At 35.4% G+C, this 17,433-nt stretch overlaps 2 protein-coding genes across 14 annotated transcripts; one reads left to right on the forward strand and one right to left on the reverse strand.

Moving 5' to 3' along the window:
- Positions 1 to 778: 778 nt before the first annotated feature.
- Positions 779 to 5,445, reverse strand: LOC123899932 (primary amine oxidase-like). The gene is given in 5 exon segments (XM_045951201.1): positions 779 to 1,117; positions 1,508 to 2,046; positions 3,214 to 3,327; positions 3,430 to 3,811; positions 4,621 to 5,445. Coding segments are annotated over 5 exon segments (2,016 nt in total). The 5' UTR covers positions 5,409 to 5,445; the 3' UTR covers positions 779 to 924.
- A 522-nt stretch (positions 5,446 to 5,967) lies between these two features.
- On the forward strand, positions 5,968 to 17,084 carry LOC123900010 (basic leucine zipper and W2 domain-containing protein 2-like). 13 transcript variants are annotated; one of them, XM_045951296.1, is made up of 12 exons: positions 5,968 to 6,432; positions 12,113 to 12,212; positions 12,311 to 12,374; positions 12,459 to 12,557; positions 12,842 to 13,007; positions 13,372 to 13,445; positions 13,579 to 13,629; positions 13,737 to 13,784; positions 14,067 to 14,124; positions 14,523 to 14,620; positions 14,717 to 14,752; positions 15,221 to 15,483. In XM_045951296.1, exons 5-12 carry the CDS (start codon positions 12,991 to 12,993, stop codon positions 15,274 to 15,276), a joined length of 438 nt encoding a protein of 145 aa, XP_045807252.1. In that variant the 5' UTR covers positions 5,968 to 6,432; positions 12,113 to 12,212; positions 12,311 to 12,374; positions 12,459 to 12,557; positions 12,842 to 12,990; the 3' UTR covers positions 15,277 to 15,483. The 13 variants fall into 13 exon arrangements, 8 of the variants coding, with proteins under 8 accessions (XP_045807252.1, XP_045807249.1, XP_045807248.1 ...); XR_006805778.1 differs by lacking the exons at positions 13,372 to 13,445; positions 14,067 to 14,124 and adding exons at positions 15,829 to 16,037; positions 16,135 to 16,450; positions 16,815 to 17,084 and having other exon boundaries at positions 6,135 to 6,432; positions 14,523 to 14,752; positions 15,221 to 15,482; XM_045951293.1 differs by having other exon boundaries at positions 5,970 to 6,447; positions 12,113 to 12,172; positions 14,523 to 14,752.
- The last annotated feature ends 349 nt before the right edge of the window (positions 17,085 to 17,433 follow it).

Raw genomic sequence — 17,433 nt, forward strand, 5'->3', positions numbered from 1 at the left:
TTTTTTTAGCAATAAAAATCTTTTATTAACAAATTCATCATAGCATAAGACATTTTTTATGGACATAAGTTAGACACAGGCAGGCGCGGAGCGCGCCTGTCTGGCCCGCTAGTATAATATAATAGAGATAGAGATACACCGTAAAATTACATTTGCATCCGATCAAATTATTACATATAGACTATTAAAACAAACCATGAGTTTTGGGGTGCTAAAATTGAAGTTTGAGGTAGCTAATGAACAACTCAAGATATAAAACGATGAATATTCAAACAAGACTCGTCAATTTCAAAATCAGCTTGATCTTGATTTGCAGGCTAAGTTCTCTTTGGGGAAAGACGAACTATATTATGATATTGTAAGCTTGTCAGAAATGAATTAGAAAACATATTAAGGGAATATGTGAAGCTGAAAAATTGAAAAGAAGAGTTGCATGCTACTCAACAAATGGTAAGATTTAGTCTGTGATATGCTTACACGACGATCAAATATTAGATATGAAAAGATATATTTGCGAGCTAAAAGTAAGACTGAAGGAGTTGGTGATCGATAAAACTACACTGGATCAAGTAAAGAAGTTGGAGCTGAGAATTCGAGAACTTGAATAAGAGGTAACCAGATAGAATGAGTTCAAATCCCGATCCCCTGCATATATAATGTAATGTCCCCGCCAACTGAGTTAAACGTACTCACGGGACTGTTTGGTTAATTTTGGTATTGTGAGCCTCATTTTAATTTAAAATGAAGAAGAACAAAATTAGTTACAAAAGAAGAAAAATAGTAATTATTCTCGTTTATATCATATATGTCATAATTAATCTCCCACATACAATAAGCAAACAACTTCAAATCTTCGATCACTCTGTTTAACAACTGCAACACACACACACACTAATGCAATGATCAACAACTAGGCTAGTTGATTTACTTGGGGCAAGCTACAACATCTCTTGGAGAAAGTGTTTTAAGAACAGGATTCCTATCAAAGAAATTAGTTGGCCTCAACTCAAATGCAGTGCTTAATAAGGGCATTATGGGGAAATCTTCTTGTGCTGGAACATGATGAATTCCAACTACATGCCACAATACAATGTCCTTGTTCACAATGTCTCTATTCCTGCAATAATTTCAATTAAAAAAATATTCCAAATTAATTAGTATAAGTATAATAATCAAATTACTTGTAGAATTGAGCGTCGAGTCTATCTCAACACTATAAAACCGGCTTATAAGGTGAATATTGCCGTAACACACATTCAGGTCATCTCCAACCGATGCGAGACTTCTTTAACACAATACTGATAGCAGGCGGCTCAGCAGATCGTTGAGAGGCTCTGATACCATCTTAGAATTAAGTGTTGAGCCTAACTCAACCATACAAAACTGGTTTGTAAGGTGAGGATTGCCCTCACTTATAAACACACATTCAAGCCATCTCAGAACCGATCTTTAACAATTACTAATATCTATTAATATCAAATCCAAAAAAAAAATAAATTAATCATACTTTTTGGTCCAAATAGCTAAAGTGTCATCTCCATGGCTTTGATCTACAAAAAGTCCACCAGCCCATTTCTCAATTCTATTATAAGGTGTAACCCAAACGTTATAATTTGTAAAAGCACCACGTATTTGTGGATAATCATCTTCAACTAAAAGAGGATGAGCTGGAATTGCTGGAATTAAACGGTATCCAACTTCATTTCCAATTGCTGTTTTTTTGTTTGGATTCACAATTGCAAGTTCACCTGGGGCAAGCCCAATACTGATTTTTGCATCTGATTCAGTCTTAGCAATTTGTGTCTCAGTGGTCCAATAACTTTTTCTCTTTGAACTTCCATCACTGATTCTTACTGTCTTCAAACTGGTTTTTTCAAATGAGTTGTGTGTACCATCAATATCAAGGTCAAGATAGTAAATGTAGAAATGATCATGGTAGATTCCAATGGTATTTTCTGAGACCAAGGTACCATGTAGATCTTCTTTAGTCTCATCTTTGTGCTTAATATTTGTTCCCTTAACTTCAAGTATACCCGATAGTGCAATCTGTATACTCCAAATAAAATAATATTGATTATGTTAAAAAATAAAAAAAAATATTGAACATACAAATTAATTTAAAAGTTTAGTACTCCTACTTGGAGTTTAGACAAAGGATATGTTAGGATGGGCTGCTTTTTGTCTTGGTTCTATTTTAAAAATTAATTAAAAAAATAATAATGCTAGCAACACACTCCAACACACTCTCTTTTATTGGTTGAAATTCACATGAGTCCCATAAAAAAATGTGGACCCATATAATTTTTATGGGACCCATATAAATTTTAACCAATAGAAGAGAATGTGTTAGAGTGTGTTTGTTAAAGAGTGTGTTGCTAGCACTCCTCTTAAAAAAAATATTAGACATTAAAACGTACTCCCTCCAATCCTTTTTATAATAAAATTTTGACTTTTCAAATTTATTCAATAATTAATATATTTGATCTATTTACTCAAAAATAAAAATGGCATGCGGTACATAAATATATAGTTTTTTGAGGACCGTCTTTGAATAAAAATTTCTTAAATGAATGTACCCAAAAAAGAATTCTTAAATGAAGTTTCTTCTACCTTTGTTTTTTGTTGACATGTTAGTTCTACCTACTACCGCTCTAAATTTATTCAAGCAACGTATAAAACTATATTTTTTTGGTGACTATAAAAAAAAACTATTTAATTACAAAATTGTCATTTCTTTTGGAATTTAATTTATATGTACCGTCAGTGTAAAGTTATTTTACACATGCGTCCAATAATATACCGACACATCATGTATGGTAATTAAAAACACACGATGTGTCACACTCATTAAATGATGTGGCAACACATCATTGGATGTATGTGTAAAAAATCTTTACACCGACAATGCATAACAATTAAACTTTCTTTTTTTGTTTTTACTATCGGTATTCGGCACACTAAACTGCCTAATTTGGTTCGTAGGTTATTTCTGGCATGAAGTGGTTCCAGCCTTCTTCCAATCGAAGAATAGAACCGTGTCCTCCCTATCAAGTACAACGTCAATCAACACTGAACTAATTAACTATTAGTAAATTATCATTTACTTTTACCAAAACCTAGAATATAATAAAAAAAACATATATAATAGTACTTGTATAATACATAGTTGAAAAGAACTAATATAATTAATTTAATGAATGAAATTATACATACTGCTGGTTTGATGGAACCACTTGCTTTGAATTCCCAATCTATAACATTGTCATAGTTGCCCACGGTAACTACACTTCTCACTATCAGGTTTACTTCGGTTCTAGATTCTTCGATCTATCAAAAAAAGAAAAAAAAAATAAAAAATCAAAGAGATAACTAGTAGTTGCAAATAGATTAATTAATTAATTAAATAATTAAATTAGTAATAATTCTTACGAATTCATTAGGAATGCCAGTTTCAGTGTGACGCCACATGATACTGTTATATTGTTCAAAAACACAAACAACATTCTTTAAGGGGATTGGTGTACCATCAGCTGAGTGAATGTATGTATCAATGAACTGAGCATTTGGTGGACAATCGCGATTAGGGATCAAAGACACCGTCGACAAACCAAATCCAAACTCGCCAGCATCAAAAAAAGTTTTATAGTAAAACTCATCTGATGGATCTTGGTAAGGTACGAAAAGTTCAGAAATATAGCCTTTATACAATACTCTTCGAAATTTGTTCTTCTCTAAATCGTATGTTGAAGCCAATGATATTATAACTCCAGCTCTCACATCAAATCCTATATGAAACTTCCAATTGGCCCAACTGTATCCATAATTAAATATATAATAATATATATGTCAATCTCTCAAAATTATGATGTACAAGTCTTTTATATATATAATATAATGTCAATCTCTCAAAGTTATGATGTCTAAGTCTAATATATATGGTTTTATTTTCTAAACTATCCCTTCATAATTTGAGATATTTACTCATCAATCAATGAGAATAAGTCATATAGATTTGAAATAAAAGTTGGTTACAAGTTAGTTGTGGGTACTACATGCAAAGTTACTTATGCGGCTTGTTCTCATTGGTTGATGGGTAAATATATAATCATACGTAGGTGAATTTGTCGGTCACATATTATGTGAATATATATCGGTACATTTGCTGAGGTGGATAATTCTGATTGGTTTACAAATAGTATTTATTGATTTTTCTATATTAACTACTATTTATGGACCAATCACAATCATCCACCTAAGTCGTGTACCGGTACATACCCATATATTTAAACATAAGAATGAGTCCCTGTGAGTATATATACATCAAATTAAGGTAAATTCTAATATGGATGAAGTGGTCCATGGTGGACCAGTCGTGAATAACATTATAACGAATACGAATTTTACAAAATCCACTATTGGATTGAAAGTTTATATCATATAGATCAAATGATTTTCAAAAAATTTTAAAAAATTTATGGATGATCTATGCGATATAAACTTTCAATCCAAGAGTGAATTTCGTAAAATTCATATTCCGTAGATCACTTGTCCATGGTGGACCACTTGTGAAGGTGGTCCACCGTAGCATTAGCCTCAAATTAAATGTACTAAGAAAAGAACATTACCTAACACTATCTATAGCCATTGATTTGGAAGCCAGGACCTTGAGGTTGATGACTAGCAAGACTATGTTGTTTTGGTCCAAATGGTGGGCTCTGTTTTGAAAGTTGATATTCAGTGTTGTCACTAGTAGGAACTGTTTCAATATTTCTGTCATGATACTCAACAATCTTCATAAGTTCAAGATCAACAACAATTGCAATTCCACTAATAGGCCTCACATAAATGTTCACAGTGCTTTCTTTCATGAAACAATCTAATCTTGCAGTTCTATTACTTTTCTCTTCTCCAAACCACCCTACACTGAAAGTAGAACAAACTACCTCAGAGATATTTAAGCCTCTCTTTTTCACTGAAGCAATAAAAGGAGAATATTTAAATGGAAGCTCTATTGCAACACTTTGTTCATCAACAGAAAGTGTTGGAAAACCATTTCCAGTGTAAATTGTGTCATAGACAATGTTCTTCAACCTTAAATCAATTAATATCTCATGGCTTTTGCTATTAATGATAGCAATCACAAAGGCTTTACGAGGGACTGTTATAACATTTGGTTTGAAAGATTCCCATTTGAGAATAACATCTTTTTCAGGATCATCTAGGCCAATATAGTGGAAAGCTACTTTAGGATATTTGTGTAGGACTATTTTTTGGACAATCAAATACTCTTCTTTGGTTAAAGGGTCAAGAGGGTGTTGAAAAGGTAATGGAGTAACAGAAACTACGGTTTGTAAAGAGAAGATTGTCAGCGTAGAGAAAAGCGCAAATTTTATGGTGGTGGAAGCCATTGCGAGCTCTATAGCTTTGTTTTTGTGTGGAAATGAAGCTCTAGGTGATGTCCTTAAATATACATTTTCGATCACACTATGCAAATTTTTTTAAGTCATAATAATTACAATTAAAATAAGTTAAACTATTGACCAAAAACAAAAGTTAAACTAAATGATGATTCGGATATGCTCTGTCCATAAGGATTAAGGATCACATGAACAAGTAGTTAATTAAACTAGTTAATTAATTTGTTAGATATAATAATTTAAGCAACTTGCAACATGAATTAGTTTCTATTCGAGTAAAGTAACAAATTAGTTTCTCATGGTTGGGAACAGCATTTTTAAATAGATCTATAATCTTTATCTTTATATACTAAAGGATGAGTTGTTTTGCTAACCTAATTGCTTTGCCAATTTGTAACCCTAATCTCTTGCCCAATGAACCCTTTACATCTTTGTATATTGGCCAATCATATCTTGCCATCTTTAGGTTTCAATCTTCACATTCATTCTAGGTTTAGGTTTATATTCTTATATCATCTTACACATCTTACACATGGCTTCATCTTACACATCTTACACATGGCTTATTATAATTCTTTGCATGTCTCATGTGGACCCTCCTATAATTGCTGGTTTTGTGATTGCTGGTTTATGCAAACCATTGACATAAGTGGTTTATGGAAACAATTGTGGTTTTATGATTACTTTCCCAAATTTTTTTCATTTGTGAAATTGTTTTCTCTCTCTTCCCCCCCTCTCTCTCGTACGCTCTCCCTCTTTCTCATCATCCCACAGTTTCATCTCTCTTACTCCCCATCTCATCCTTCACCATAACATCCACACCACAGCCTCCACCACCATCTACAAATCAATCACTCGTAAGAGTGAGGGAGTGGCCGAGTGAGAGAAGCCGGCGGGAGAGAAGTTCTGGCGAGGAGGAGGAGTTCCGGCCGAGAGAGTTCTTGTGGCCGTTTGTGGTGACGCGGCGGTGCTTGGCAACGGCGGCAATGAAGCTTCTTGCTCCTTCTTTCCTCTGGTTCGATCTCAAATTGTATGCTCTGTTTATTTTATTTTTTTTTTCGTTGTTTTTTTTTTTGTTGTTGGTGAGGATGTGGTGGTTATGGTGGATGGTGATTGATGACGAATCGTCACACTCTCTAATCCATGCCTATTTTAGCAACATTAGATGCATTTTAGTAGGTTTTTAGCAATAAATATAAGAGAAATCTAACCATAAGCTTGATTACTTGATTTGCAAGAAAACAGGAAAAATTGCAGGAAATGGAGGATTTTCACTACGCTGGGGGCGTAGCCCATCACGCGCCGCGTGATGGAGCTCACAGGGAGCCAAGATTTTCACTCTGATCACGCGCGGTGTGATGCCTTACCACGCGCGGCGTGAAGCTTTGTTGAAGATGAAGATTGCTCTCTGACTTGATCACGCGCCGCGTGATTCTGTTACCACGCGCGGCGTAGTTGATGGATTTGCAACCACGCGCGGCGTGATAGATCTGGCGCGCGGCGTGATAGATCTGGCGCGCGGCGTGGTTGCCTTCTGTATATATAGTTTCTGCATAATTCTGTTTTCGGGTTGGAAAATTCTGCAAATTTGATCTATATTCTGGGTTTTGAACTTCAAGATTGGGATTCAAGACTCCGAAGGAAGCTCCAAGCACATCGATAGCATGGATTCACAAGCCATGACATTGAAGCTCGGACGCGGACAAAGGGAGATGAGGAGCTAAGTTCTTCGGAGGTAGGATCTAGGATAGCCTAGGACGTAGATAGACTTCATGTAATCTGCTATATGTGTAAGAAACTACTCTGTTATAGTGTTGATTTAATGCAATTCGATGTTTAATGCTTTATAATCCTTCATTAGTGTTGTAATGATTTCGAGTTAAGTCACGTGCGAGAGTATTGATTTAATTTCTGAACTGAATTGCATTAAGCGCTCGAGTGTCTCCGGTCGAGAGATTGAGGCATAGAGTGTAGCGAACGATTGACGCGCGTTAATATCATTCGTTGTAGGCAGCTTCCGCCCGAGAGATCGGGGGAGTATCGACAACGAATAGAGTGGATTTTGACAAGAGATTGCGATTCACTAATTTGTCGATCTAGTTGTTAACACTTGAGTAGATTCCTATGATATAGTAGATTGCATGTTGTTTAGCTATAGACTAGGCGATTCCGATGATTCTACCTCGCTTTTCCATTATATCAAAGCACGTTTTCTAGCAATTCATAACTCAACATACCCCCAATTTATGTGTATTTCTTGCATAATGTCTATGAGCACTATTCGACTAGTTTAATCACACAATCCCTGTGGATCGATATTTTTATTACTACGTGGTAATTCGTTCACTTGCGAAAATAATCCATCAAGTTTTTGGCGCCGTTGCCGGGGATTGTGATTGATTCGACAAGGCAATAGTGTTCATATTTTCTGTGTTTTCTTTAATTTTCTGTTTGATATTTTTTCTACCGGAGCGTTCTACTTGTGTGTTTCCTTGTGCATGCGGAGAACAGGTCCAATTAAGCTGGAATTCGATTCTGAAATTGAGAAAGCAGCACGAGCAAATCGTAAAGCGGAAGGAAGACATGTTTGAATCATACAATCAAGAGGCACTTTTAACTAGTTGCAAGTTCAATAATGTCTTTCTACAAATCATTACCAAACAACTAGAAGCTCAATGTATGGTGCAAGCAACCTTTCAAAATAATCCTCATTTTAACACCTACAATCTTGGAGTGAAGAATCACATGAATTGTTCTTATGGAGCTAATCTGAATCAAGCATTTCCTCAAGATCAACATTTTGAAGATCACCTTGAATCTTTTGAAGATACTCTTATCTTGGCCATGAAGATGACTCAAAGCAATTTTGAGGTGATGAAGGCAAACCAAGAAGTGTCAAGCGAACGTCATGAAGCCTCCATCAAACATCTCGAAAACCAAATGGGTCAACTAGTAAGGCAAGTCTCTTCTCTACAAACTCAAAATGGTTTTTGTGGAAACACCACGGATCCTCGTAATGAAAGTTGTAATTCCATTAATTTGAGGAATATAGAAGTTTCATCACCGGAAGTAGTGGAGAATCCTAAGAAGGATGAGAGTAAAAATGGTGTAGTTGAAAAGATGAGGGATGGTGTAGTTGAAGATAGAAAAGAAAATAAGAAAGAAGAAAAAAATAAGGAAGAAAAAGCTTATGAGGGTGAAGTTGAAAAGAGAGTGGAGAATGAGTCTAGTGCCAAGAAAGGCAAGAAACCTCTTGTGAAGGACCCCAAGTTTCAAGTTCCTTCACCATATGCTAGAATGCCTTATCCTAGGATGAAGAGGGTCAAGAACCAAGACCTTGAAGTTTGTGGAGTGGTATCCGAATGTTTCAAAGTGGAAGTGCTAGAGGAAGTGGTAAAAGATGAGAAAGAAGAAGAGTGGGATCATGAGATTGAAATATTTCTTCAAAACTTGGATAACCCCCTAGAAGAGGAGAAAGAGCCAAAGGCAATAAAAAAGCCACCGGAATTGAAAGAACTTCCTCCTAAATGGAAGTATGTGTTTTTGGGTGGCGACTCTAGGAAACCCGTGATCATAAGTGATTTGCTCACTCCACTAGAAGAAAATGACTTGTTAAAAGAAGCGGAGAAAGTGAATGACGACCTAGGATGGGTCTTGGATGGTGTGGTTCCTATCTTTTGTTTGCACAAGGTGGCCAAAGAAGAAGAGCCCGATCCGGTTGTTAATCCTCAAAAGTCTTCCACTTCAACATGGAAAGCTTCGGTGAAGAAAAGTTCTAAGAAATCTCCATCACGGTCTAGTAAGAAGGAAAGAACCAATTTGAAGGCCAATTGGGAAGGTCTCAAGAGTGATTCGGGAAGCATGAAATCATTACTATTTGATATTAATATTGCTCCTTTGAATGAAGAGAACAAGAGGAGCCGGGTTGAATCAAAGTTGAAGTACCCTCCCTAACTTGTGATGATGAAGCGTCAAGCTAATGACGAGAAAGAAGCGCTTCATGGGAGGCAACCCATGAGTTTACGGTCCTTTCTTCCCTTTCACTCTTATGCTACTTTATGAATAATTGCTTAATGTTGCTTGGATTTGGCTGGATTGTACTATTTTAACTTTGAACTTGAATCTTTTCTCTTGTTTAATGGTGGAATGGTTTTTACTTTTAGAGTTTGTTTCAATACTTTGGCATGTTCCTTCTAGTTACTTGAGTATCAATTACTTGATTTTCTCCGTGTGTGATATGTGAAATCTGCAGTGCAATAGCTTGTTGCACTCATGTGATCAAGAGGCAAAGGAAGGGAACGCACACTTTTTGACCGGTTCTTTGATTCGACCCAACCGAGAGGTATTGAGCCAAACACTCCTTTTTCTTCTATGTGTGATATCCGCTCATGTATTGTCTCTCGATTTTGCTTGTCGTCTTTTTATTTGATTGGTACTTTTGTCGCACACACGAGGCATGTTCCTTGGTACCTTTGAGCCTTTCTATCCACCCTTACATATAATTATCCTTTGCTTAACCAATTTGAGCTGAAAGAAAATGTTATTTTTGCAAAACCTTAAGAAATTTTTGATGAAAAAAGGAATGACTTTCTTGGAGGTTAGGCACCTAATTAGTGGTTGATGCGCATTGCTCACCACTAAGTTTGGGGTTGCTCTTTGGAATTAGCAACAAATAAAGTTTGGGGTGAGGGTACTAGAGAACTTACAAATGTGTGATTTGAAAAATTGAGAAAAAAATTTCAAAAGTTACAAGGCTTTTTGTGGAAGAGAGAGAAAAAAAAAAAAAGAAACAAAAGAAATGAATGTGAAAAAGGGAAAAGAAAAGGGAAAAGAAGTAATAAAAGAATTGCAAAACTTTGTTTGATGATGTGAAAAAAGTTCTCTAGTCCACTATAGTTCAAAAGAAAAGGGTTGGTTTATGAATTTTTGACCATAGGGGGATCTAACTCCAAGTTTTTCTACTACTTATCCAAAATGTCACCATCCACCCTAGCCAAGCCACGTTATAACCCTAAAAGACCTCTAATGTGTGTGCACAAAGTGAACCGAATGAATTCTTAGACTACTTGCAAAATTATTGTTGACTTGCATTGATGTGTTGATTTGAGTGAATTACCCAAACTGAAGAGTGCATGTGAGTAGTGTGATGGAATCATAGAGCCTTGGTCGAAAAGTGTGAACTACTTGAAAATGTCTTGCGGGAACGATGGTGCGATTGAGCATTGTTTGCAGGTGGATCATTGATCATCAGGTGAGTCTCACGTATGTATGATTCGAGTAAATTTAAGGAAAATGCCAAGGTCTTGACACAAAAGCTTGAGGTAAAAGTTGTTTCCTTGAGGACAAGGAAAGGTTTAAGTTTGGGGTTGTGATGACGAATCGTCACACTCTCTAATCCATGCCTATTTTAGCAACATTAGATGCATTTTAGTAGGTTTTTAGCAATAAATATAAGAGAAATCTAACCATAAGCTTGATTACTTGATTTGCAAGAAAACAGGAAAAATTGCAGGAAATGGAGGATTTTCACTACGCTGGGGGCGTAGCCCATCACGCGCCGCGTGATGGAGCTCACAGGGAGCCAAGATTTTCACTCTGATCACGCGCGGCGTGATGCCTTACCACGCGCGGCGTGAAGCTTTGTTGAAGATGAAGATTGCTCTCTGACTTGATCACGCGCCGCGTGATTCTGTTACCACGCGCGGCGTAGTTGATGGATTTGCAACCACGCGCGGCGTGATAGATCTGGCGCGCGGCGTGGTTGCCTTCTGTATATATAGTTTCTGCATAATTCTGTTTTCGGGTTGGAAAATTCTGCAAATTTGATCTATATTCTGGGTTTTGAACTTCAAGATTGGGATTCAAGACTCCGAAGGAAGCTCCAAGCACATCGATAGCATGGATTCACAAGCCATGACATTGAAGCTCGGACGCGGACAAAGGGAGATGAGGAGCTAAGTTCTTCGGAGGTAGGATCTAGGATAGCCTAGGACGTAGATAGACTTCATGTAATCTGCTATATGTGTAAGAAACTACTCTGTTATAGTGTTGATTTAATGCAATTCGATGTTTAATGCTTTATAATCCTTCATTAGTGTTGTAATGATTTCGAGTTAAGTCACGTGCGAGAGTATTGATTTAATTTCTGAACTGAATTGCATTAAGCGCTCGAGTGTCTCCGGTCGAGAGATTGAGGCATAGAGTGTAGCGAACGATTGACGCGCGTTAATATCATTCGTTGTAGGTAGCTTCCGCCCGAGAGATCGGGGGAGTATCGACAACGAATAGAGTGGATTTTGACAAGAGATTGCGATTCACTAATTTGTCGATCTAGTTGTTAACACTTGAGTAGATTCCTATGATATAGTAGATTGCATGTTGTTTAGCTATAGACTAGGCGATTCCGATGATTCTACCTCGCTTTTCCATTATATCAAAGCACGTTTTCTAGCAATTCATAACTCAACATACCCCCAATTTATGTGTATTTCTTGCATAATGTCTATGAGCACTATTCGACTAGTTTAATCACACAATCCCTGTGGATCGATATTTTTATTACTACGTGGTAATTCGTTCACTTGCGAAAATAATCCACCAGTGATGTATCTCTAAATTCATCTTCTAGATTTCATCTTTCTCAATTTGTCAATATTCATCTCTCTAATTGGTTTTCTATGTTGTTTTTTTTGCAGGCTCCATGGAAGGATAAGGCTCCTCCATGAAATTTGATCTTTGGATGTCAATAAACTCAGGTGACTAGAAAAATCACTATGACCACAATTTCAGAAAGAGGTAAAGATGATTCTACTAATTTTTGTGTGTTGGTGGTTTTTTCCGAGTTAAATTTTTTACAGTATGTGTTTGTTTTTTAATGACTTCTTTTGATGCAGATGAATGATGGTTGGGTTGGTTTGGAAAAGTCACCTGATGGATCTTTCAAGAAGAAGATTCTGGGTTAGTAATTTTCAAGTTTTTTCTTTCTGTTCTTTTGGGAAATTTTTGTTCTTGATTCTTAAATGTGGTTTTGGGTTTTTGCAGATTAGGGGTATGGCTTTTGTCTAGGGTTAAGCCATCAGAGATTTTTTTGAAATCTATATCAAAGGAAGTTACTGGTGTTGAAGTCATTTATCCATCAAGGTTGGTTGGTGTTAAATCATAATGTGTTGTTCTGTTTAAGGTTTTCCTTTCCAATTAGGGTGTTTAGGTCCTTATTTGCGTAAAATCAATTTATGAAACCAATTTTTTCGACATTTCTGTTGATGATGTGAACAAAACAATAGGGGGTGTCTACATGTAGACTGTTATTGGAATTTGGAAGTAATATCTTAGACTGATATTTTCATTATTTTGACAGGTTATTATAAGACTTCATTCTTGATGTATCTTAGAAGTCACTAATCTTATTTGCCAAATCTATTTAGTGGTATGCAGGTTTGCTATGTAGCATTCTGGGATGAAATCACTCTAAAAGCTCAAGAGTTGGTGGGTCGCAGAGTTGGGGACGATGGATTTGTTGGAAAATGGCGTATTATTGTTGTTCAGGATCTTCCCTTTTCTGATCAAAGGTTGAATGGCAAAATTCCCAAGGTATTAAATCTTTGATCCCCACCTCTCTTCCTGTGTGTCATATGCTACCTCTTGATAATGTTTTATTTGCATAGTTGTTGTGTTGCTGCATTTTCTCATGCCCTACTGAAATGTTCTCATGAGATTCTTATTTTTCCATTCACTGCTATGTGAATTATGTACAGAATGGTTGTTGTCTTAATTAACTCCATGGAGACATGCTTTATTTTGTCAAAGATAAATTGGGATATAATGGCTTTACACTTGATTTATTTATTGTTTGACATTATCTTTTGTGTGCTTTACTATCACCATAAATTGCTGTTTTTGGAAGACATTATTTTGCTATTATCTTATGTTATTGTCATCTTTTTTATGGTTTCAGAGCCGACCTATATTTAATAAGAGTATTCGGTTTGAAGACATGCAAAATAGTGAGGATGATAGGGTTCCTTAAAAGTACGCTTATACATTTTTCTTCTAATTGCCTGGTTCATGCATTATTAGATTTACTTATTGCATTGTGACAGGTTGTTTGTTACCAAAAAATTGTAAATAGTTGGATTTATATAGTTTTATTGAAATTCTACAGGCCAGCAAATAAAGCTGCAGGGATGGCATCTAACACTTGATAGTGGAAAATGTATTTCGCATAGAATGAAAAGGATAGATATGGATTGTAAAATTTGAAATTTCTAGATTATTTGATGATTTATTTTCTAATATTTGCTGAGATTGTGTTTTTTGCAGATAAAGGATGGATTAGCTTGAAAGTTTTAATCATCTGTGTTATAAGAGGTAGTTTCTCTTCTTCTATCTCTTACATCATGATCCTTAATTCCACGTGTTAACAATGAAAGTTAAAAGTGGTTTTTTCATGATGTAGCTATTGGGGGTTTGTTTTGTTTGTTTGGGAGGAGATTAGGGATCTTCCAATTAGAAACACACTAATTAAGCAACTAAACCCCTTCTTATTTTTTTTTGTAAGCAGCTTTTTATTCCCTTTTTACTTGTGCATATATAAATTTGGAACTCATGTTGGCAATAGTGAATTTCAGAGCTTAGATTCATTTTTTGTAGACTCAAATCCAGATATAAGTTGTTATTGCAAACTGATCATGCCACAACAACACCAAAGGTATTGTATCTATTATGCAATGATAGTGTGATTTTAGAGGAATTTTTAATTAGGAAAAACTTGTATGGAAATATTCAGGAACTTCTTAGTATGAAATGCATATTAGATAATGAGATTTTTAATCATCTGTGAACAATATCGAAAGATAGTTTGCATAATTTATTTCAGAGGTATGGTTCTTGATTTACAAAGTTTTTCCTTATTATGCTCTATGTTCTTAACCTTGCATCTATTATGAAATGATTATGTGATTTTAGAGGAGTGCTTAATTAGTGTTAACATACATAAATGGATTTTTCAAATAAAGGAATGATAACTGAGTAGCTAGCTGTTAATCATTATCTGCTATCATATTGTTTTGGTAGAAAATTCTCAACTTTCTTGTCTTTTAAATGCAGGATGACAGAACCTGCCTCTAACGTGGCATCTTGCAGTGGAACCGCCATGGAGAAGTCGTCATCTCCGCCTTCTGAAATAGCAATTGGAATTGACATTGGTACATCACCATGCTGTGTTTCTGTGTGGAATGGTTCCCATTATGGAAAATTCATGCTCCACCAAAGTCTAAACATTTACTTTGGCGCATTTGTAGAGACTGTTTACCAACACGAGTTTGATTGCAAGAAAGGTGTGTTCCGTGTCCTTTAATATGTCATGTTTGTGAATGTGGGGATGAAAATGAGTGGCACTTAAACTATGTGAAAAGTGTAGATTTGAAAAAAAGCTATCGAGTTTTTTAATTTCTTGCTTTAAACTATGTGATTGTGATTTTGAAACTGATAGTGGACTTGACCCTTGTGTTATTTCAATGGAGATTATTTCTGATACGTTTGATTTGTTTATTTTTTGAGCAATGCTATTTATCGCGAAGGATTTGCCCATGACAATTTCACGAATACAACTTTGGTTACTTTTCTTTTCTGTAAAAGTTTATTTTTTGACAAATTGGTGTTCTCTTCGATCGATCCGCTGCGGTGAAACTAAGTGGAATGTCTGAAAGAGCTTATATTAGATCCTATAGTAGAATGTTTTATAATTTCTTATTGCTCTGTTAATTTTGATGAAACTTATATCAGCCTCTTTGACAATTTTTTAGCAAGGAAGGACTCACTGCCTTGGTGGAGTATAATGAAAAGAAAATATTTGAGGTGACACTGAAGGAAATGAAGTCTGCTTTAACAACACAGATAACAGAGGAGGCTGATATATCTGAAGTTATTGAGACTGTGAAGCTTCGGGTTAGAGATGCTAAGTTGCCAGAAACTGAGATTGTGTGGATCTTATGGGATGTTTTAATGGATGATGTTCAGTGGTCTGGTAAAAATCAGCAACAGAATGCAAATGCTGCCCTGCGCAAGGTATCTCTTAGAATTACGCCTTTGCTATCCTTAACCTTGTGTACATTGGTTTTCCATTTAACCTTGAGTCAATCTATATGACGTCCTTAACCGTAATTATCCTTGACTGTAATATGTTCATTGGTTTGTACTTTGTTTTGCTGATTGTGGAGGGGCTTAACGTAACATATTATGGGTGGGTGAATGTGTTCTTAAACGGTGTTAAGTACAGTTTGACTATGATTATGTTAACTTATGGATTTTCCATCCGATTGCTTATCAAGAAAAGCACCCAGTTTTCTTGCCAATATGTTTGATATTTTTCTCAATAGAAGTTGTTGATGACATCACTTTGTTTATGATAAAGGTAAAAACTTGGGCAGAACTGTTGAATACTTTCTGCACCAGTGGAAAACTTGAGCTGGAACTGATGTACAAAGTACAGATGCAATGCTATGAGGATGCTAAACTGATGAAACCGTTCCCTGAGATTATTAGATCTCTCTATGACCAAGATGTGCTGGCTGAAGATACCATTCTTCATTGGTTCCATAAAGGAACAAACCCCAAAGGAAGGTATGCAATTTTTGTGAACATTGCTTCGGCTTAATAAAAAAAATAATCTCATTTTAATGTTAGTTACTCACAGTTGCATTTTTTGGAACTGGTACAGGCAAACCTTTGTGAAGGCACTGGAACCCTTTGTTAATTGGCTGGAAGAGGCTGAAGAAGAGGAGTGAATGTGACTGAGGTTTAGGGCCAGAGATAGTGCACTGATTCTAACTTCTGCATTAATTTTCTCTCATTATGTCTCTTTGTAATATTTCAATTAATGGAATTTCTTTAGTTTTGTTTGGTCGGTGGAATGAGATTTTTATTGAGCATGGCTTAAGTGGTGGGGATTGAAACATAAATGAAAAACTTCTATATACACCATGCATGTTCTCATTTAAACTAATGAGGTGAAAAGTACAAGCAATACTAATGAGGTAAATTTTTTGTCACATAGCAGCAACGTGGTTCTATTTGTAACATTTGAACATCATAATTGTCTTGACAAAATTAGCAGTTTTATTGTGTGAATTATATTATTTTTTCTGACTTATATTGAAATTTATTTTTTAACAATTAAGATTATTTTTTCTACTTGATTGCTTGCTTTTTAGATGTTAGTTATTCTTGATTTGATTATCCATTTGATTTTCTCCATGACTATGGATAAACTATGTTCAATATAGCTATGTTTACATTGTTGCACGTTGTGGAATTGAAACCAATGACAAATCATGCTGGTAATATTCAATATAGTTATCTTTTTATCTCAGATATGATGAATTTCCAAATTTTATGCAGGGAACTTTAGATTGTAGGATATGATAGAAGATTATCAATTTGGTTTGGGGCCTTAGATCTATATGCGACATGATTTCCTAAAGAGGGAGGGACCTGGAGTTTGAAGTTATCAACCAAATTAATGGAAAAAAGGAGTTGTGATTATTTTTGAATTATGATGTTTTTCTTTAAAGTATATCCTAATGTACTCTTGCATCCTTATTGTGCATTGAAACTTTTTTTTCTTCATATTGTCATGATAATGATAATTTATGTGGTTGTTTTTGTAAATTGAATTTGGCTTCATATGGTATAATGAGATTGGCCTAGAAAAGGCTTATACATTGAAGGTTGATGAGAGGAAAGGAAGGTAGAAATAATTCTCATATGTTGAAGAATACCATTTTGGAACTTGCTATCATGTCCTTCATAAAATTCTTCTATCATCACTAAAATGTCCCATAGCACTTCTATCTATTCTCAAATAGTAGTAATCTTCTTTCTATAAATGTCATGAGTCATGAAAGTTCCATTATAAAATTCGGTGTGATGATTCACTTGAAGTGTGCATATGGTCTGCATTTATGTTTGCAATGATCAATTATGTTTAAGCCACTTAATTAAGATTAAATTATATGAT

The sequence above is a fragment of the Trifolium pratense genome, linkage group LG7 (genome assembly GCF_020283565.1).
Source record: "Trifolium pratense cultivar HEN17-A07 linkage group LG7, ARS_RC_1.1, whole genome shotgun sequence".
In the NCBI taxonomy this organism is placed as follows: Eukaryota; Viridiplantae; Streptophyta; class Magnoliopsida; order Fabales; family Fabaceae; genus Trifolium; species Trifolium pratense.